Genomic DNA, 23,576 nt, shown 5'->3' with positions numbered 1-23,576 from the left:
GACCCCGGGCTCAGTTTGCCGAGAAAAGTCATCGGTTTTCTCTCGTCAGTGGTTTATCACTGCAAGGTGCAGTGTCTGGTCGTTTGGATGATACGAAAACATGGGTCCATATTACACGTTGGCGTGCACGTAAAAGAGCCCCAGAAACTTGTAATTCTAAATAAGAGTAGACCACAGCGCCTCTATGCGGCAAAATCTCCCCCATAACACACTGCATGACCCATGCTCGTCGTCATTTCTGTCGAAAAGTAGGAGTTTAAACCGCCTTTCATTTCTTGCAGTTCGACACTATAGTATGTTCTTCAATATGACATGTTTGTGATGTATTGCCCACTTGAAGTGACGAATACGTTGTTTTAACTTCTATTAACGTGCTCTTAATGCATAGTTTATTTTTATTATCTATTTATTTAGGAAACTTAAACAGGATAGAGAGTAGTTTGTTATCAGTGGTTGTCCAGGTAAGAATGGGTTTAATCGTTTCCTGAGTATACTTCTTGCTAGGAGATCGTTCAGTAGTGGTAACTCAACACCAACATGACCTCGTCTGGCAATCGGCAGTGTGGTAAATTATTGCTAGGCCAGCTTGGAAGAAATGTGGACGTCTTGTCAAGAGACCACAAAGACAATATGGATTTACGTTGGGATGTCGTGGGTGATGTCTATCAGAATTTTTATCAAGCCGATTATGAAAAATTAAGTTCCGGTAGGAATAGTGTTACTCAGTTTAATGATTCTCCTGACAATGGATCTGGCGAAGAGCAACGAATTACAAAATTAAAAAGGCTATCCATTGACAAAAAATTAAGACTTTCTCCATTAGTTTCAAATGGATCACAGATGTCACCATTTACCAAAGGCGAAAAGTCATTTAAATTCAAAGGAAGAATTAACCGCGGTGATTCCGACGATGCTCATGGAACTACAAGGAAGTCCTCTAAGACAGATGTGTCGGATTTCATGGATTCGCGAGGAACTCAAAATAAGGCACCCCTCCAATCCCATGCGACTGCTCGTTTACCGTTCACGCCAATGTTACGATCCAATAGTAAAAGAAACCTACCACCAATCAAATCTAAACATTTACCCAAGAGGCAGATAAGCAGAGAAGACATGTTGTTACGTAAGCAGAAATCTGTTCGTCGCTTCCAAGTTACCGACGATGTGCCATTGATGGAGGCACCGGAATTGACTCGACGTGATGATATTTCGGTATGTATGAGTTAATTTGTTTGTGACTTAATCACAATCGCCGTGAAGAATGCTTTAAAAAAAGTTGCAGAGCTAGAAATGTAAACAACCCATCATCTGGAGGATTGAATATTAACTGCTCTTAAATTCCCAAAGATCTTTAACCAAAAATAATAATGACCGCCAACAGGTTATAGATATCAGCTCACCCATGGTTGCATGTAATATACTGTCTCCGGGTCATTGTCGCTAATGAAGTCGGGCTTACGCCATACAGTGTGCTATGAGGGAAGGTTTACTCTTATTTCGAATTCCAACTGAAAAGGGGTCGTTTCAATGTGTATCTTGACAGACGACATCCGCCTAAAAGTTTAATTTTAGTTTTCAGCAGATTGGCTATATTCGCAGATTTTGTATGTTCGAAGAATAATTCATAAAAAGGTTTACCAACACTACCTAGTATAGCTCTGCTTTAAATTTAGCACCATTTAATAAATAGCCATGTAGACGTTTTATCAAACTAAACAGTCCCCTTTTAAATGACGTATGGCTATATTCTTTGGAACCTTGGAATATGAAAATGGGTCTAAATGCAAATATTAATGGTATATGACTGTAATATATTCAATGTTTATTTGTTTAGCATATTCTATAAGCTTTTTAAAATTCAGTTTGTTTGTGTTCATTACAAATGGGGCTTGAAACCATATAGTACATCACGTCGTGTACTGATTTTAAAATGTTATTTCTATCTTGCATATTGGATAGCAGGATCCCATATTTTCACAGTAAGATAACAACATCAATATAGATTGGAATGAACCAATATTGAATTCTAATTCGTGTTTTAATTTCGATTATTATCAATAATATTGAGTTAGAGGTTTGGCAACTTCCTGTTTTCGTTTTACAGCCGGCGTGGTTCCGACTTGTCAGTGGGTCTGGATAAGGACCACGTATAGTCCGAGGTCCCGTGTACGCTTTGACGTGCACGTAAAATCACTCTTGAGGGTTGGAGTTCGACATAAAAGTAGACCATAGCGCTACTGCCCTGGGAAAATGTCGCTCATAGCCATAGGCGTACGGGGAAATTTTTGACTGGGGGGGGGGGGGGGGCGGTGGTGGTTGGTGCCCAAAAAATGTAGTTAGGTTCTTAGTATGTTACATAATAGTAATAAATTCGCTGTTAAATTGGACACATTCAAGAATACAATATTTTTTTTTATACAAATTTTACAAAGTACAATTGTGTGCCCAAATTTTCCCAGCATTTGGTGCCCAAAATGGGGGGGGGGGGCGTCGCCCCCCCAGCCCCCCCCCCCCCAGCTCGTACGCCTATGCTCATAGCACATTGTATGGCATATGCCTGTCTCCATTAGCTCAGTTGGAGCGTTAAACCCCATTTTATTTCATTTCATTTTGTTTTACAGCCTATTAATAGATTTAGACGAGCAGTTAGGACTGTGATGATTCTCACCAAAGCCATCATGTCAAACAGGTCGGTATGACTTGGTATCCATTTTAAATACCAAACGTACAGATTTTAATGGATTTCCTGAACTCGAAATTAAGTTTGAATAATTAAACCGCCGTTGAAATGCCAAATGTGCACTAGATGGAATTTGTACATAAATAAATTAGCGTTTCTAACCTTCAATTTCAAACTCTTCCTCTTATGAAAAGCGGGGTTTATAACTAAATTAGTACACGTAACTCGTGTTTAAAGGTGCATTATGTAAGATTCGGATAAAGTTGGGTCCGTTTTTCTTGCTATAATAATTAAAAAAAAGAAAATTAATAATATCAGTCAAATTACTTTATTCCGAGCGAAGTGCTGGATGTTTGAAGTTTTGACAAGAAATAGCCAATTGCCAATTGCAAGTACCACTGTCATGCAACTACAAAAAGTTTCGATTATCAAGCTTTTTTTGAGAGACATATATGTTAATCTTATCAATTATATTACAGCAATTGTCTAACCCATTCAATATCAGCCATCCGATGACATAGAAAGTTGTTAATGGCATGGAATAAAATCTCTAAATAATAATTTATTAAACATTTGAAGGAAGAAAAGACACCTGCAATAGGAAGATTTGGGTCTTATATAATGCATCTTTAATTGATAATACAAAATGCACACTCAGACGCCCTTTTAATAATAATAAAAAAAACAGAACTAAATACTACTATAATGTATTCAAACGTTAACCAAAAGATAATAACTTTATTTTATGCAGGGAAAGTTCCAAGCGAACTGAAAGGAAGTTACTATCTTGGACCCAAGTTCATGATGACCTCACATCCTTACGTCGAGGTTACGAACGATTTGGTTTGACCTTTGACCCAGCTTTCTTTAAGGTCAACAGGGAGGTAGGGAATTGTGTTATTTTTATTAATAAACTATAACAAATACTTATGGAAGAACAATTACTGATTTATTTTGGCGACGTTTCGAAGAGTATTCTCTCAACGTTTTCATGCAAGTGAGAGAATACCCTTTGAAACGTCGCCTAAAACAATCAGTAATTATTATTGCATAAGTATGTGTTATAGTTTATAGTATCCAGTTACTAAATGATTGTTATTATTATTATACACATTTGTATAACGCACAACTGCCGCATAAATGTGCCCATGTGCGCTTTACAAAGACATATTATAGAGCAAGACAATATTATATTTACACAATAAAACGAGAGCACATAGACCATACTTGATACAATATGTAAATAAAAATTGTTATTTAGATGAAATTACATGTAATTTATAGAAATTAAAATAGTTCTGGATCATCGACCTATTAAACGACCCACTGTGTAAAAACCCTTTTAAATAATTAATCTATTTCATTCAGAGTCAGAGAATCCGATATCAATAAATTTGGTGAATTTGTGATCGATACCGAAATATCTCATTTTAGAATTCCATAATTTGTATTTTGTTGTAGCGCCCCCCTCCTAACCATATGCGAATGTTGATCTAGTTTTCTAAAAAGAAAAGGCATTTTGTCAAATAACTTTATTTTGGTTTGGCAATAGTCCCTTTTAGGTCAAGATCCACCTATATACAACAAGTTTTGTTAGTCGGCCCTCCTAATAATATATAGGGACAAGGACGTCTATAGAAGGAAAATGTCTTCCAAAATTCATGGGATCATTTCAAGTATATAACATTATCCAAAATCGAAATCTACGATGCGTTTAATTTCAAAATATTTGATCTTTAAGGTACATGTTAGCCCAGAAGCTAAAACTACCCTAATGCTCCCACCATGTTATCGAACAGAAGAACAGCGTCGTGTTGCTCTCCTGTCTCTTAACACAGCTGTAGAAGTATTCAGTGAATTTCCTGTCAAGATGCAGAAATCAATCGTTAAAGTTGGTTGGTATGAATTGTAAGTTGGTATGATTTGTACGCATCTTCGATAGTTTAGAACTTTCAATTTCACACCACGGGTAACTATTGATCTATTTAAAGAAAATTTGAGCTTTTAGATTTTTGATCTATTTCTGCTTTATATATGGTAGAGCCAAAAAGGGCATACACTTTTATAATACACTAATTTTCAAACACGGCTGACGTTTGTTAAGAACTAAATCTGCTATTCTTGATATTAGACCCAAACTGAACATAACAATCTGAATCCAAATTGCCAACGGCAATTATCCGGACTTTCCTGGATGTTTATGTCCCAAAACGTCTTAAATGGTTTATATAAGTTCCTTACTCTGTAGTGTGGAACATGGCTATAGAATGTAAGTCTTTTGGCGAGATTCCCCTTTGAGATTTAGCGCGACCATCAAAAGACTTGACTCAATAGTTTGGTGGTGCTGGATTCAGAGGATCCTGAATGTAGCGAAATGTACAATTCATGATTTATCTTCCTAAGTAATGGACCAAATTCAACCACTTGTTATGGGCTGTTCTTTTAGAGATTCGTCTTCCACAGTAGCATCATTTGCAAGGGATGATTCAAAAATCATCTATATGATCGCGGACCACTTCGGCGAAGAAATATCTCCGGATTAAACATTTAGTATTGTTTGTCTGTTCTTTTCTTTGAAAGTGATGTTAAATATCCTGATTATTTCATTAGTGCCCACAATGACTATTAAACAGAAGTATCAGAGATGAGGTTGTGCAATGTCACACGTCCACCCTGCGCCCTATTACGCCTTTCGCGTACTGACAATTGATGTGCCTTCTTGGTTTATTTTTAGTTTTGAATCCAAAAGAGTGATAATAAGACAAGGACACCTAGCTGACAATTTTTACCTGATATTGGCAGGAACAGGTGCGTTTTAAATATATTAGTTAATTATTTATCACAGTAATTATATAATCGTTATTGATTACGTTGGTTTTTATTCAAAAAGCTTTACAGAATCATACACGTCTTAAAACAAAATGAAATAGGGTTTAACGGCTTCCTTTGCCGCACAGACCGGGCCATGCAGTGTGCTATGGGGGACCTAATGGGCGGATATCGGAGTTTCCGTCTACGCTTTATCGAATTCTAACTGGAGAAGGGTTCTAATTCTTTTACATGCAGACTAGACTCTTTTCTCTGCCAGACTGATCCAAGGAGTAACTGTCTCGGCCAACTCCCGTGGCTTTCACGTTAATCTACCAACGTCTTATCTACCGCATCGTTGTTCAGATGTGACTGGGGCAATATCATAAAGTGTTCTATGTATCATCGAGTCGTTAGGGTATGAAATAAGAATTCACCGCTATTATTATTATTCAAACAGCTATATCTCGACTTTAAGTAGACACTACATCTCAAATTGACCCCTGTTAGCCGCCCAACAATTTTTTATGACCTGTGCATTTTAATGAGCAGCGAGTGATATGGGATATTACCAATAGAAATTGATGCCTTGATTTTTTTGAGAATTCGTTAGGCAGGGTAAATGCCACGTTTCCGTTTATCACTGGACTACTTCCAAATGGGGCGTTGGGTGGCCGAAGGGTTTATAAGGTCATAAGGTCGGTCATTGAGTCAAGTGGCGTGCTTTCGATTTACCGTTTGTACATAACAAAGGGAGGTCCCCTATCCAACCTCGTGAGTTTTCTCTACTTGTTAGTCCCGAAATGTCCTAGATTGTGTCGAGTGAACGCTAAACTCCATTTGTCTCTCCCTCTCTATTTACAAATGTCTCTCATTTCTCTCTTATAAAATACAAAATGAAATGAAATGGGGTTTAACGTCCTACTGTTCTGCTCCTATGCTGGGCTAATGAAGACGTGCATACGCCATACAGTGTGCTATGAGGGAAATTTTGCCCTGGCAGCGGTACTATCGCCTACTCTTATATCGAATTCCAACTGCCAAGGGATCTTTTACGTGCATTCCAATGTATACACGGGACCTCGGTTTTTCGTTTAATCCGAAGGACTAGACAGCTGTCCTTATCAGGCCCTCCGTCCTGCATCCCTGACAAGGGGGAACCACGCTGTCCGGCCCTCCTTCCTGCAACACTGACAAGGGGGAACCACGCCGAAAAATCTGGATTAACTTTCTCGGCCAATGCAGGGATCGAATACCCGACCTCCAGGCCTTATAAAATACCGTATTTGTTTTGTAGCTATAGAAACAGTATTAGATAGAGATGCTATTTGTCTTGTAGCTATGGTAACAGTATTAAATAGAGATGTTATATATCTTGTAGCTATAGTAACAGTATTTGTCTTGTAACTATAGTGACAGTATTAATGGATGTTGTTTGTTTTGTAGCTATAGTAACAGTATTAGATAGAGATGTTATTTGACTTGTAGCTATAGTGACAATATTAAGGGATGTTATTTGTCTTGTAGCTATAGTAACAGTATTAGATAGAGATGTTAAAACTGGTGATGTCTATTCTAGAACTGTCGCTCTACTAAAGAAAGGGAACAGCTTCGGTGTAAGTCCAATATTTATTTATAATAGATACAATATTTGTTCTCGTGTAGAAAGTCTTCTCCAATAGCACTTAAAGTAGTAATATCAAGATTCGAGACAATCGTCACTTTTAGTATTTTTTGAGGACCTGTGCTCCAGTAGAAACACTTGCAATTGGATTTAAACAAAAACTGACCCGACTGCCATTGTACATAAATTTTATTCATTATTAAGTATTAAACAGTTTCAACCTTGCACAGCCAAGAATGTAAATTATGTAGCCCTTTTTTTTAAAGAAAAGACAGAAATGCGTGGACTTGATTGAAATAAAATGAAATGAAACGAATTTAAATATCGCACTCTTCTGCACTAACCGTTTTAATAATTAAATGGGGTTTAATGTTCTACTTTTTCTACACTTGCCTGCCGCGCTAATGAAGACGGGCAAACACCATGCAGTGTGCTATGAGAGAAAATGTTCCTATACAGCGGCGCTACGACCTACTCTTATTTCGAATTCCTACTGTCAGTGATGCACGCCAGTGAAGACGGGGTTACGACTAGCGACGCTATGGTCTGTAGTCTAGTCTTATTTTGATTTGCAGCTGTATCGGTAACGTACTGCTATGTGTATACACAGGAAAGTCACTGGGAACACGGGGATCGAACTCGCGACCTCCTAGGTTAGTAAGCAACGGACTTCTATTACAGGATACGAAAAGCGGAGTCCCGTGTACACATTGGTGTGCACGTAAAACAACCATTTGTAGTTGGAATTCGATATAAGAGAAAGGCCATGGCGCCGCTGTCTGGACAAAAGGTCCCTCATAGCACACTACATGGCGTACGCCCATCTTCATTAGTCCAATCGGAACAGAACAGTAGAACATTAAACCCCATTTCATTTGATTTATATTACAGGAGATTGGATTAATGAGAGGATCTAGAAGAAGTGCTACTGTGACGTGTCGTGATGATATGGAAGTATTAGCTGTGGGAAGACAGGACTTTATAGACATCTTCATGCATATAGAACACAACAAGGAACCAAACCATATCCAATTTCTGAGAACTATTGATGAATTCCACGGATGGCCAATACAACAATTACCATATGATAATCCTAAAGTCTGTCTGTTTACTTACTTCCGGTAAGGAGAGAGAGAGAGAGAGCGAGAGAGAGAGAGAGGGGGGGAGGGGGGGGCGCACGCGTTTATTGACTCGGTATATACTTGTTACAGACCGATAGGTGTGGATCTTCAATTCAACTAGCACTTTGTTTCTACCCTTTGAATTTTATTTTCCAGGCGTGGTGTTTTGTTATGCAAAGATAGCAACAAAAGCGACTGGATATTTGTAGTCAAAACCGGAAGTTGTCGTGTACTCAAGTCACTTAAATCTACGAAGCCAAATTTACCTCCATTAGATCTTGGCAGCTATATATGTAGTCTCGATCTAAGCAAAAGTAAGTGAACTCTGAATTTAATATTAATTGTTTCTCTGAAACTGGGGGTATTTAACATACAAATACTTTAATTCAAAAATAGGACAAACTACGAGACCCAGTGTACACGTTGATCTGTGGATCAAAGAACCATTGACAGTTGAAATTCGATATAAGAGTATGACGTAGTGCCGCTGTCTGGGCAACATTTCTCTAATAAAACACTGTATGTCGTATGCCCGCTTTCAGTAGCCCATACCTCATTTTTACTAATGTAAGTAAGGTACTGGGTCAACTTACGACACCACAGTAGTATCGAATAATGTAATTAACGTTTTGGCATGTTTTTGCAGGTTTACCTCCCCTGAAAGCATTAAATTGTAACAGTTTAACATCTTCTATAAGGAACGGTAGCTGGTCAAAACAACAGTTTAACCTCCAGTACAACTCTAACAAGTTAAAGGGAAATAACTCGCTAGACATCCTTAATCGAGGTCCAACAGAACGTAAGATGTTTGTTATATTTGTTGTAATTAGTTATCCATAACAAGAACAAATTAAAAACAACCGACTTGAAATTTGCCAGTTCCATGTTTTCAAAGCTGATTCGTTGATCAAAAGAAGAAAATCATATCATGATCATCTCCATTACAACGGTTATAATTAATTTTACATGTATCTCTGATTAGTTTAACCTTATTTTTATTTAGTTGAAAACCACGCAGAAGAACATTTAAGGGAATTAGATATTTTATTAAATCGAAAAGAAGAGGACAGTTTTAACAAACTTCACGATTTTCCTCCCGATCACCAAGATAAGATGGTGTTTGTAGAAATTCAGAAATTGGGAGCCCGAGATACCTATGTAAGTAATGTTCATGTTTTATGGGTTATTAAGGATGCATTATGCAAGAGTTAAATCAGTCTGTCGCGGGTCTTTATTTTGGTTCCAAATGTATTATGATTTATTATTTAGACATATATTCACATGGCAAGCCTATAATCAACGCTTTACGCCATCGGATGTCCGAGATTTAAATGGATTTGAACACCTACAAGAATTTAAAAATTCAACGATAATGTACCGTTGCTACGATAAAAAACGACCTACGCTACATCTTCAAACAGTCAGAACTTCAGCCTGAATAAAGTGATTGGATTGGAATTTTCAATATATTAATTTTTCATGGTCTAATTTTGAAATATTATAGCAAGAACTGTCATCTATTTATTTATACCTTACATAATGTATCTTTAAGTGTTTATCGTCCTACATGTTTGTTTCAAATGGGCTAATGCAGACGGGCATACGTCATGCAGTTGGCTATGAGGGCAATATGACCTTCGACCTTGACAGTTACTGCCTTTCAACTACGTGAATGCCGGGACCACGGGTTTTCGTCCCATTCGAACTACTGGACACGTGTCCTTGCCATCTATGCAAATAACTCGATACTGTATACTCCATTGGTACCTACATTTATGTTCTATTAGTATCGAAAAATTGGGTTAAATGGTTAAACAGATATCTTTGAAAGTCCAACATTGAAAATACCTTTTAAGTACAGAATAAATCGTCCATTATAAAAATACGATGTCGGAGTTGTCAACCATTATGAATATCTATTAATTACTATGGTATATTACTATGGGTTATGTCAATATATGCACGCGCTGCATGTGCACTATTCTCCTTTCTAGATGTCGTTTCTATTCTGAAGAATTCATGCAGCCTAGTTCATGTTGTATTTTTGAATTTAACATAGGGTTTGGAATCGGTGTTGTTTGGTATGATGAGAAAGACTACGAGTACAAGCCTGGTATCAGAAGGTACAGAATGTATACTTATCAACCGCAAGTTCTTTCTACAGCATCTTTCTGAAGATGTGGCCAAAATAATTAGAACAAAGGTAGTTATTATAATTAGAACCCATTAATTATTATATTTCAGGTCAATTCGATTAAACATGATAGGGAATCGCGATAGTCGAGCAGTTGGGAACTGACAATTCTATGAGAATACCGGTTTCTAATCCTGGCATAATCATAATCAACTCTCGATGCCCTTGCTAGCCTACGATATTTAACCGATTTGATTACATTTTCGGAAAAATAATTAAACGTAAAAATGGATAATCGAGACTTTGTTTTTTTTTTATCGTACCGACTTTTGTAATGATGATCAAGGCTAGCTTATAATTCAAAAGCTAATATCTCGGTTCAGAGTAAAGCAATATGCCTGAAATTTTCGCATATTCTATTTATGTTATCTATTTTCTAACTATTACAACGAGAACTGTCAACTCTTTGTCTGATCTCCCATAATGCCCCTTTAAGGAGCTTTCAAACCTAGTTCACACTGGGCAGTGACGGTGTCTAGTAAGGCCTTCACGTCGTACCCTGCATATTTCGGCACATATTTCGATTGGGTACTCACCCTGCTTGGTAGCTTGGTAGCCTGTCAAATTCCTCGTCCATCGCGAATACCAAGCCTCGCGCTTTCCAGCTAAAATGTCTACCTGTGATAATCGAGATGCAAAGTTCAAGATTTGTTCAATGTCAAGGTTTCCGTGGAGGTCGCCATATCACAACCTATGATTGGACGCTACTGTTCATGTGTCTGCAGATAACGTAGCTATAAGTTCGGGAATTGTAAAGTAATCTAGCGACGTCCAGGTGTTGTAAAACTCACAGTCGTTGCTTCAGGAGCATGGCAAAACCGAGGCCAATGCGTGTACGTATTGACGTGAGGTTAAGTAGATAAAAATGCGGTTCTAGAAAAAGTATCATGTAACCATAGAAACTTAGCATAAAGTAAAACGTCTAGTAAACATAGGGCTCTAACCGTTTATGTTATTTCAGATCCGTCCATTACCAACGGATCACGTTCTTCAACAGAAACTACAGACAAAAACCAACTGGGAAGCTTATAAAGCACTGACAGTAGCCGACCATATAATATACAAACAACAAGTTCAACAAAGTCTAGGATACGGTTAAAGCACTGACAGATCATATAATATACGAAAAAAAGGGTTCAACAAAGTCTAGGATACAGTTAAAGCATTGACAGTAGCCGATCATATAATTACAAACAACAAGTTCAACAAAGTCTAGGATATGGTTAAAACACTGACAGTAGCGAACCATATAATATACAAACAACAAGTTCGAAAAAGTCTAGGATACGGTTAAAGCACCGGCAGAAGCAGACCATATAATATACGAAAACAGATTTAACATAGAAATTTAATCCGGACGGCGGCGCTACTGTCTACTTGTATATTAATGCCCAACTGTCAAGGGTTATGTTACGTCCACGCCAATGTGTACACGGGACCTCGGTTTTTCGTCCCAACCGAACCACTATTGTTTGTCCACTGAGAGGCCCTCCGTTCCACACCACTGACAAGGTGTTCATCGTCACTTCAATATTATGAAAGTTTAATTATTTAAAAGGAATAAAAGACCGAGAATGATTCAATTCTTCTAAGTATTATCAAAGATATGATAAATTGAGAATTCCTCAACATTCCGCATCCAAGTCATTAGTCAGATTATATCCAGTCGAGAGATTTTTAAATTAAATGTTAAAGATGCATTATGTAAGAATTAAATAAAATATTTGTTGTTGTTGCTATATTAGTTTAAAAATAGATAAAGAGAAAAGAATATTAAAGAATAAATCAGTCAAATTACTCCATTTTGAGCAAAGTTGTGAATGTTTGAAGAATAGTGTAGTCTCAATTTTCATTGCTATCGTTATTACGATAATATACAAATTTAAGTCTCGATTATCCGTGTTTCAATCTGTTCAAAACCACAACTATACGATCACCTATGGAAAGTTGATTATAGGCTTGTCATAATAAATGTCTAATGAATAATCTATATAAAATTTGAAGCTAAAAGAAAGATCTGTAATAGGCAGATTTAGCTCTTACATAATGTATCTTTAAATAACCAATAATAGTATGTTTTAGATCGGATAAAGCCGCGAATAATTAGATATTGTCCAATAAAAAATACACCAAACAAACCCAAATGACAACCAAATAAAGGTATAATAAAGGTATAATATCTATGGTGGTTTCCTATATTTTACTACTGGTAGTAATAGGTGTCATGGCGTGCTGAAGTGCGCCTGTTTTTCATATTTTACCACTGGCAACAATTTGAGATATGGCTGAATCCTCGACAAATCATGGTGAAGTCATCGAATATTGACATATATAGGGTTTATTATCACTATATGGGAATAAAATTAACCGCACAGATTGCAGTAATATTAATTATTTTATTACCCGATGAGAATGTACATTTTGTTATTATTCAATAAATATATAATTCAGTGCTATTTTTGTATTAGTCCTATATCCAACTTCCGCCCACGTATTTCGACTGACATCCGCCATTTATGATTCGTTCGATTCACCAATAATTTTAGTTGTCTCTTTGGGTTCAGCTGTAGATGCTGTGGTCTGTGTTGTCTTTTCGGGTTCAGATGCAGATGATGTGGTCGCTGTTGTCTTTTCTGGTTCAGATGTCAATGCTGTGGTCTGGGTAGTCTTTTCTGGTTCAGATGTCGATGCTGTGATCTGGGTTGTCTCTTCTGCTTCAGATGTCTTCTGTGCTGTCTCTTCAGATGTAGATGCTGTGGTCTCGTTTTGATTTGAACTCTGCAAATATAATTTTTAATAATTAAATATTCTTATTCCAATTTATCTGGAACCTGAATGAACACCGAGCAAACCGAATTCGTTTTCAATAATTGTGTAATATAAACATCTCTGTTCCAAATATAGTAGCAGTGCCCGTCGTGATTAGGCCGATCCATACAGAAAATTACGTTAAGTCCCATTTCATTTGACGGACTAAGGGGGGTAATTATACGAGTAGCCTCTCCTTTTTCTAATAATATAACTCTGATCACAGCGCATGTGTTGCTAAAGCCAGCAAAAGTGTGATATAAACAGGCGCAATAATTCATTTTAGAATGTTCGCATTGCTTCAGATAAGATGAGTCCGCCTAAACGATATGTTGGAAATTTTATGTCCGGTCGCGGTTAGTCGTGCTTATGTCACGACTATAACGATGACCTATTTAAGTTGTCAGTCTCCAGTGCACATTCAAGTTCAGTCGGGGTATCAGGGACCCCATACATACATACATATCTAACATACATGCTAACATATAGGATAACCTGCATACATAGCACTCAGCCCCCTCCCGCACATACACACACCCACACACACAATCACACATCCATACATACATACATACATACATACATAATACATACATACATACATACATACATACATAACATAAAATTGATACATGATGAATGCTTAACTTACTGTTGTATTATTATTATTATTAAGTAGTACAGATTGTGTATCGTATAATATTTCTGTACCGTTTCCCGTACCAACACATTTTGTACTGTTAACAGTCACCTGTTTACCGTCTATTGTCTTGTTCTGAAAAACAGCAACAGATTAGAAAACCAAAAACAACAACCAATTAGAAAAAAAAAAACAACAAAAAACCCAACCAACTAGAAAATGAAACCCCCATTCTATACGCTAGTGAAATACAATGTATTCATCTATACATAAGGCCTGTCGGCTTGGACATCAACATCAAATTTACAAAATAAATAATACCTGCGACACTTGATTAGAATACATATATTTTATTTGATCCATGAGACCCGGCAGGCAATTCACAAATGCAAAACATGAACAAATAATCTCAGTAAATTTAAGAAACTGTTTATTCAATACGGGAGTGAAGGTGGTCCAGTAATGTACAGCTTAATACACGGTAGAAATGGTAAGCTGGGCTACGACACTAAGGGTAGTGCCTCTGCTCCCTTTCCCCCTTTTTTGCATAACAATTTTTGTTGACATTTTGGTCTAGAATCGAAGAAGAGTGTTATATTTGAATTTTCATTTTCTGACAGGTTTTACGGAATATTCATAATTTTGGGGCGGGAGGAGTTTCAAAAACATAGAGTAGCACTTTCAATGTTAAAACATTTAAGTCAGTGCGGAGAGAATTACTAGCCGGACTCCTATTACCTCTGTCGTATTTTTACAATCAATCTGTACTGCTTGTAATGCTCTGTTGATAACTTTATTAAATATTTCCTCCAGACGAGAAACAAAATCACCTGGATCTATAACAAAAATTAACATTTTAAAAAAAAATATATAACTTTTTTTGTAACAATGTTGTTATAATTTACCAAACCAAACCCTGTCAGTCAATCCTTTACATAGGGTTAAAACAAACTATGTTATGGCCATCCACAAACTTATAAATGTATTCTACAAACTCTCAAATTATTAAACTGGTTAGCAATCCTCGTCTGTGATTTCACCCTAGTTCGAATCGGACGTTAAACACCATTGAGAGAGAGAGAGAGAGAGAGAAAGAGCGTCAAATAAGAAAATTTATTGAGATATCCCGTCTCCAATAGGGATTATCTTTATATCAGAATATTGCTTTGCGGCTTCCATGAACTGTTAGAATGTCTAAATTAAAATGCATATTCAACATTCAGTATGTTAAGCACTGATGGAAAACAACATATTATATTTCAAAAATATTAAACCAGGAACAATCGATCTTGGAATTGTGACGTTATATCGATGCCCAGTTGTCCCAAGAACAAGAATGTCAGGTGTAAAAGGCGCCACCCCAAGAACAGGTACTACACAAAGATTACAGGAAGTGAGGTTTAACTTGTTTGCACCTGCCGGTCTAATGAAGACAGAAAAGAAGGTTGCCAAACGTATTGAAAACAAAACGTTACTTTTATAGACATCGATTGAGTAAAGGTGGGACACAGTTCATGTTGAATCATTACAAATAATATGACCTAAACACGCAACCATGTAAGAAAAACACCTGTCAATTAAGATGTGATAATTAAATACATACAAACGTTTTGTTAACATGCAACATACCATGGTCAGGTCAAACTAGATTCTTATTTACTACTATCCGTATAATGACCAGTATTTTGGCCATTTTACCAACGTCCTCACTTGGTAACCAAAACAACGTAAGTCATGTTATCAAAATATAAACAATGGATAGTACTCGAGAATAACACACGTTTCAGAACTGTTAAAATTTATTAATTAATATGAATATTCATTATTTAGTATGATAAAAGGCTGACTAATTGCATCATGTATTATGATAAATTATAACATACCATTTATGCCTGATGAAAGGGGAAAAGATGATGACGAAACTAATAAAGTTACTATCACTAATACCATCAACATCTTATTCCTTCTTCAGTTTCTCGATAGTTTTATTCCAGACCTGAAAAAAAAAGTTTTAATATCACTTCAATAAAAGTTTTTCTTAATTTTTTTTTATGAAATACCATATAGATTGTACGTTACTCATTTCTGACTTGTGAGTTAAAAATAGCGACGTGACGTAGGAACAAGTCTGACGTCATATTGAGCAGGTTCTCCCTACCAACAGTACAGGACATAGCCGGGTCTACAACCTTTATTATATAATAGTCCAGATATCCAGTCTATAATTTGGATATCTCGCATTCGACTTTACGCCATTTAAGTGGGTGACTTGATATTATTAAAAACACCACATTAGTACTGAACGTGTTCGCATGCGCGTTAATGAAATATAGATGGTCTAGAATCAGGGAGTTTTCTGATTGGGTGTTAAAAGGGGTTTTAACCTACCTTTTTTATGTATAAATAAACAGCAAAATATTTACCAAATTCGTCAGTTATTAACACCGTGGTTCTTATATATCCACCTCTAATACCCACAGTTGACTCACGTGTTTTTAATTCTTGAATATTGACGAGGTGTAAAATCGAAGGGAAACTATATAATATTTTGTTTGGATTGTAACAGCTGTATGACATGGTCTCTATCGACATTTTTCTAGAATCTACTTACAGTATAATTCTCATGTTCTAGGTGGCGATATCACCGCTGTTTTCAATAAAACACCACCCGGTTAATCCAAATTTGAAGACATCTGCTCTGCATTCAAATAAGGCTAAATTTTATTCACTATTTTTTGCGTGAATATACAAACTTTTGAAGCTTTACTGGTTGCATGCTTGGTAATATTTCTTTTCAAACTTGTGTTTCTGGATATTAAATTGGTGCAGATTATCCGGTGTACTAGTGACATTAATGGACTGACTAAAACAAATTACATTGTAAATTGTTTAAGTGGCATTTAGTATGAGAATAACACATGACACAATTATATGGAATACAAGTTACTTGAAGAGTTTATTACAGCGACGTTTCGACGAGGGTTCTCCCGTCTTCATTGCACTATGGTTGTCATTCTTTGCTTGATAAAGACGGGAGATAAATAAACTCTTCAAGTAACTTGTGTTCCGTATAATTGTGTCATGTGAAATTACATTGTATATTTCCAAATTGGCCTTGTAGCTCAGTGACTAAGTCGTTGGCTCGCTAATCATGAGGTATCGGGTTTGGTCCAGGTTTTCGTTGAAAAATGAAAAACTTCCTAGAGGTTTTCAGGCTTGGTTGGCGCATGTCAGTTTTGCAGGACGGTGAGTCTGGCTAGGAACTGCGTCTAGTCGTTCGGATGGTACGAAAAACCCAGGTCCAGTGTACACATTGGCGTGTACGTAAATGAATCCTTGACCGTAATGCCGCTGTCCCTGCACGATATCCCCCATAGTACACTGAATGGCGTATGCCAGACATAACAAACGGTAAAAGCAACTAGAATATTATTTGGATATCGGTAGAATTACCTGAAGTCATTAGTTTACTCATTTATAATTGGTTTGAACAGGAAATCAGTTACATCTCAACAGTGACGTCTTAATCGATAGATGTACAATCATTTTAAGGTGGGTCTTTATTTACCTGTTGTTTAGTAGAAGGGGGATAACTCCTGTAGTGCTATGGGAAGGTGAGCCATCAAAGTTATGCCGTACATGATTTTGAGATCGAAAGTCAACAGGGTTGGAACCTGTAGTGTGGATAGTTACACGTTTAATAGAATGCTACTTCAGATTGTGTATCTTCATCCGTAATCGAGTCTAGCAGGCACTGGTGTAGTTGATTGGTGTTCACAACAAAAAGAAGCCCAAATTTGGACACAGGGGCCAGAGCAAAAAAAAAAGAAAAAAAAAGAGAAATAAATTAGTGAATCTCCATACAGATTTAACGTATTGTCGAAGTGATTTGAGGGCAGAAAGTGTGAGAAAATATACGAAAATCGTATTCGTTTTGCCCTTAAGATTATTTCGCATGGTACGCGCATATAAATTGGCTGCCGAGACGAACACGAGTGACGTCAGCACATAAACTGATGACGTATTTGCATTTGTGTTCGTTCACGTATTCGTCGCTTGTGCTCCCTCACTCTGATTAACGATGTCAAGTAGGGTGACCACCCGTCCCTCATTTAGCGGGACAGTCTCGCAAAATGTTTCAAAGTTCCGCGTCCCGAATCAACGAATATAATTTATATAACATTGACACCCCACATTACAACTACAACCACTATCAGCAACGCAACCGACAACACCACGACCGTCACCATACTCAAAGAAAATTAAAAAAATTAAATTAAATTAAATGAATATAATTAATTCACATATTATATTTTTAAAAATATTGTAAAGACCTGCACTACCAGTAGAAAACTCAGTTCTCAGACAGTACATCTTCTAAAATCTCAAAATATTAACTTAAATCTTGGAAAACGTGCTTTGTCCTATGCTAGACCTTTTCTGTGGAGTAAACTACCAAAGTCAATTATTGTCAAAACAGTCCAGGGAGAGAGACAAGAGGGATAAAAAGATAAATGGGATTTTACGCCCACTCGAAACAAACTATAATTCGCTTGCTCATAAGGTATTTAGCTTTGGGAGGAAACCAGTGGACGAGGTTAGATGGCGACCCCATTCCTTGTCACGTACAAGCGGGAAATCGAAACCACGCCACTTGACTCAACGACAGAACTTATGATCTAAAATGCATGCGTTAACCAATGGGCCACCACCCCCCCCTCTTACCCAAAGAATATAATAAAATTAAATAAATACTAGTATTTGTTACAATGGTGAATCACAAAACATAAGCTGACTACTGGGCATTTGCCGTGACCGAAGGCTATGTATTTCTATTTGATACAAAAAAAAAAGAAAAAAAAAAGAATACTGGAAAACCACGGATGTATCGAATTGTTTGTTCCTTTATATTGATATGTATACTTGGTTTAATGGAGTATCAATTACATTCGCTTTCGCTTTGTCGTCTCAGAATTATTAAAATTCAAATATATCCATTGATGCATAACAGATGATTGTGTAAAGGTATCTTGTATTATTAATAGCATGACATGGTGATCAACCAGAGGAAGTAAAAGATGAATCACGTAAGATTTAGATAAAGTGCTGACAGTTCTTGCAATAATAGTTGAAACATACATTATGCAAGAGCTAAATCTGCCTTTTGCAGGTCTTTCTTCAGGCTTAAATTGTTATATAAACCATTAATTAGACATTTATTAACAAAACAAGACCATAATCAACTCTCGATGGCATTGGATACTCAAGATTTTAACTAGATTAGAACGGTTCTCCATTAAAAAATTTAATTTAAAAATGGGAAAGCGAGGCTAAGTCTCGAATATACCAGAGAGGGAGAGACGGTGTTTAAGTCCACTCGGCACAAACTAGGTCATTTTGGGACTAACACATGATATAATTTTATTTCAATCATTCGCTTGCGCGTACGGGTCTTTAGCAGTGGGGGGAAACCAGAAGGTTGGACAGGCGACCGCGACTCTACTCCGTGTCACGTACAACCGGGGAATAGAAACCATGTCAGATGACTCAATGACAGACCTTATGATACAGCTCGCACGTGCTAACCATTCGGCCATCTACCCCCTCCCCCCCAGCTCTAAAATAATACATCTTTAACCAGGCTTAACACCCTTTATATTCAGTTATTATAAAATCTCAATCAGTTTCACAACATTCAGCATGATTAAACTTAAGCGATAAAATCTCAAAACGTTTCACTATACCTTCGGCATGATTTAATTTTAGCGATAAACGATTAATGTAAATGGATGATAATTCACTAGTCATTTGATTGTAACTTAAAAATTTCATTCAACGCCATAATATATTATTTCAACGCACCTTTTCAAACGGTTCTGTCGCACACATTAATGATTTATATATTTTGTTTGAAATGAAAGATAGGTATTTTTACATCTACAAAAGGAATTGTGTTCGGTTTTTTTAAATGCAAGATGATGCTGGCATACGGATACAAAACACGCTGATATGGATAATATATGACTTGAATTTGTATTGTTGCTGTGTATTATTATCCTAAAAGATTCGTGTTAAATATCATATGACACACGAATACAAACCAGGCTTGTGTGAATATTTCATAGTTTGATTTTCTATTGTTGCTATGACGAAAGGTGAAGTGACTATATCAACATTGTTATGCATACTGCCTCGCAATATGATCAAGCAAAGGTGATCACCCTAGTTTCGAGGTTTCCATTTATTTTTCTACATAATCCTTTTCGAGGTGTACACACTTTTGCCAACGATACTGCAAGGCCTGTTTGTGCCGATCAGTAAAAATTTTGTTCAGCCACCCTAAAAAAAATGTCGTTCTCAGCTAACATGATGTTGTTGTTATTCTTAGTGTTTAACGTCCGCTTCCACCGATATCGCAGACAAGTCTTACTTTTCATTATCTCAGTGCACGCGCAGGGGTCTTTCCTGTGGGAGGTAACTGGAGTACCCGGAGTAAACCCACGAGGTTGACAAGGCCCCATATCTCCAAGCCACATACGCTGACACCTGGGATCGAAACCACAACCGCAAGCCAGAGGTGACCGGCCAGCTAGAGGTCGAAGCGTGGCACTCTCGACTACTAGGCCATCCCAACCCCTCTATAACATGGTGTAATCATGTATCTGTATTTATAATGGCTGCCCATAGCCAGTTTTGCCCATTTCTGATGATTTCAATGGGTAGGTTCACAAAATAGTCTGGTACGAAGACAATGATATCACAACAGTTTCAGTTCCCATGTCTGTGATTCATTCAATGATTGTACTTGGTGGTGGCAATTGAAACATAGCACTCTTTGAAAAAGTCTATATTCGTTGTAGTTAATAAAACAATGTTTTGTTCTGTATCCTGTGATTCAGATACGTATATAACAATAAGTTATTGTTAGCTTATATTCGTTGTAGATACAGGCTGGGTTTAATTATGTAACCTTTGATTCAGAAGTGTAAATTATTAATAATACGCTATATCATTTTGTATTCTATTTAAAATAATTTTTGACTAGGTTTTTACGGGCAACAGATGTCAATGTGTAGCTAAACACCAGTCTTAAAAAAGTTTTAATACATTTAACATATCGATATATTTTGTATCGTGTGTAATGTCTGCATATTTTGCTAAATTACTGTTTCATTGGGAGTAAATATCTCACTTTTATAGATATATTTTCTCGACAGACGGGAGCCAAAATGCATAGATTATCGATTTGAATCAAAATATATTATTGTTGTTTTTTAAACATATTTTATTATCATAAAGTAAAAGGATTGAACAAAAGTAATTGTTACCAGGAACATTATACTAAAGTTGCATTATGTAATATATAGATAAAGAGCTGACAGTTCTTGATAATGGATAATGAATATGTTGAAAATTATTTGGGCGAAGTTATTAGTGTTTGAAGTTTTGAAAAATTGTAGCGTAGATTGTTTATTATTGTACTACAGGGGATCACGTGGCTAAGTGGGTAAGACGCTGGCTCGTTAGCCTGGAGGTCGGGTGGTTTCCCCCTTTGTCAGTGATGCAGGACGGAGGGCCTGACAAGGGACGAAAAACCGAGGTCCCGTGTACACATTGGCGTGCACGTAAAAGACCCCTTGGCAGTTGGAATTCGATATAAGAGTAGGCCGTAGCGCCGCTGCCCGGGCAAAATTTCCCTCATAGCACACTGTATGGCGTATGCTCGTCTTCATTAGCCCAGGTTAGGAGCAGAACAGTAGGACGTTAAACCCCCTTTCATTTCATTTGCCCGAGCTGTGTTTATCTATTAAAGATCGTAGCCATCGGACGAACTAGGGAGTTGGTTGTGAGATAGTGGTAGAGCCTAGGTGTTGCAATTGCGGGACGAATGGAGGTCGTTGAGGCTAGGAAATATTAGACAGATGACTCGTGGTTTCTGTAGACGGGTCTGTAAGCCCCCCCCCCCCGATAACCTTAACAATTAACCTATTTCTATTAAAATCCCTGTCTAACATTACCATCAATGGAGCATTTAATTAATAACAATAACATCGATCAATTATCTAGATATATGTACATATAGGTACTACTACCATAATAAATACAGGTGTAATTAACTAACAGCGTGGGGTATAATATACATAATGGACTATAAATGAACAATTGTTTGTTATTAACAACTTTAATGGATAAATATACCTGACCCCGGCCTATTCAAATTAGGCTCTTTCCCCCGGCCCGAAAATCAGAGAGCTTTGGGTATGTTGTAGAGTACGATCCCACGAACACGACGGTACCAAGAAACCTTCTGTTGCAATTTGTTCTAGGTCAACTCTTATATTGACTGGACTATTATGTAAAATAACCAATAGCTGTTTTGTTTAAATATAAACAACCGTTTGTGTAGACGATGTATACATTATATTCTATTGTTTGTATTGATTTACATTTTATACACAGATTCTTCGGCGAATGGTGACTTTGTGCTACACGCAACCAGACAGTAAACTCTAACACAAGTCAGTGGATCAAATCAGATTTGTACAGGTTTCTTTTCTTCAGGTGAGTTATTTTCCTTGTAAGAACACCTTATAACACTTTGTAATTTAGTAGTTCACACCGCTAACTTTGTTTTTCTTAAAATTCCGATCCTTACTAGTTATTTAGTAATTGAACTGTGAATACACAGTACACAATTATGTTTATTAATTCTGATTAGTCTGGACATCTGAAATTTTTTTTATTGTCTTCAGGCTGCAGAATTACACAAAACACAGTTATGTTTATTATTCATTGTCAAATACACAGGACACAATTGTGTTTATTACTAGGCGACGTTTTGATTAGGATTCTCTATTCCTTATCAAATACACAGAACACAATAATAATTATGTTTATTACTGGGTGATTAGAATTCTCTAGTTTGTATCAAATACACAGGACACAATTAGAAACCCCGACTACTAGTGCAAAGTACTGGTGAGAGTGGATTATATACAGTTCTTTGGTAGATTTATAAAAAGTCATTTGTTTTTATATTTATGCAAAATCGTACAACGCTAAAAAAAAACAACATGGGGAGAAACCGACTAATATCATAAACAGACCGGACGCCGTGGTAGGCTTAGGCTAGAAACATTATCTGTCGCTTATTTTTATCAGCTGATACGCCAAATTAAGTACGTTTGTTTTAAAATCGATCGAAAAACTCAAAATTTGTAATTAATATCATCTAAATCTTATCATTTCATGCACATTAATTCCTAACTGCTTTTTTTACGGAAACTCTTTGTCTCTGACTACATGATATGATGTTAATCATGTAGTCACAAACAAAATAACACTGAATACTGTATATTGATCACAATCTAACTTGACTTTTTTGTTTCATTTCTATAAACCTACTACTTATAGATTGCGTTTGTTTACAACCATACAACTTTTGTGAAATATTCCCCCTTTTCCAAGGATAGTTTACCTTGATGTCCTTTTTTTCATTTTGAGTGAACCTTGTAGGCTATCAGCTGCACAGTCCCCGGCGCTATGGACGCTTACGATTGCCGTCCCCCACTCCCCTTCCTGCCTGGATCGATTCACTTTATTTTAAATATACCGTTGTCTTTTCATGGGGTTTGCTTTATGGGTTTATGTTTGTGTAAGGTTATGTTTTCCTAAACTTAATACTAGACACTCGAACCCCT

General features: G+C 36.7%; 1 protein-coding gene and 1 long non-coding RNA gene across 5 annotated transcripts; one reads left to right on the top strand and one right to left on the bottom strand.

The window, feature by feature from the left end:
- The first annotated feature begins 422 nt into the window (after nt 1–422).
- LOC126830610 (cyclic nucleotide-binding domain-containing protein 2) lies at nt 423–12,162 on the top strand. 2 transcript variants are annotated; one of them, XM_050561009.2, is made up of 12 exons: nt 423–1,212; nt 2,622–2,689; nt 3,432–3,564; nt 4,422–4,588; nt 5,415–5,488; nt 7,016–7,104; nt 8,004–8,233; nt 8,390–8,547; nt 8,880–9,032; nt 9,237–9,391; nt 10,293–10,436; nt 11,389–12,162. In XM_050561009.2, exons 1-12 carry the CDS (start codon nt 538–540, stop codon nt 11,524–11,526), a joined length of 2,184 nt encoding a protein of 727 aa, XP_050416966.1. In that variant the 5' UTR covers nt 423–537; the 3' UTR covers nt 11,527–12,162. The 2 variants fall into 2 exon arrangements, with proteins under 2 accessions (XP_050416966.1, XP_050416967.1); XM_050561010.1 differs by lacking the exons at nt 423–1,212; nt 2,622–2,689; nt 3,432–3,564 and having other exon boundaries at nt 3,744–4,588.
- A 647-nt stretch (nt 12,163–12,809) lies between these two features.
- LOC126830621 (uncharacterized) lies at nt 12,810–17,347 on the bottom strand. Of its 3 annotated transcripts, none has more exons than XR_008789153.1 (5): nt 17,329–17,347; nt 15,759–15,871; nt 14,614–14,711; nt 13,888–14,010; nt 12,810–13,205 (listed from the first exon to the last, which is right to left on the bottom strand). It is a non-coding gene; the product is annotated as an uncharacterized LOC126830621 (long non-coding RNA). The 3 variants fall into 3 exon arrangements; XR_007683883.2 differs by lacking the exon at nt 17,329–17,347 and adding an exon at nt 16,264–16,400; XR_007683884.2 differs by lacking the exon at nt 17,329–17,347 and adding an exon at nt 16,299–16,392.
- Nucleotides 17,348–23,576: the final 6,229 nt, after the last annotated feature.

The sequence above is a fragment of the Patella vulgata genome, chromosome 8 (genome assembly GCF_932274485.2).
Source record: "Patella vulgata chromosome 8, xgPatVulg1.2, whole genome shotgun sequence".
Taxonomy (NCBI): Eukaryota; Metazoa; Mollusca; class Gastropoda; family Patellidae; genus Patella; species Patella vulgata.
Note: the sequence above shows the minus strand (reverse complement) of the source record. Positions and strands in the feature narration are given on the sequence as shown.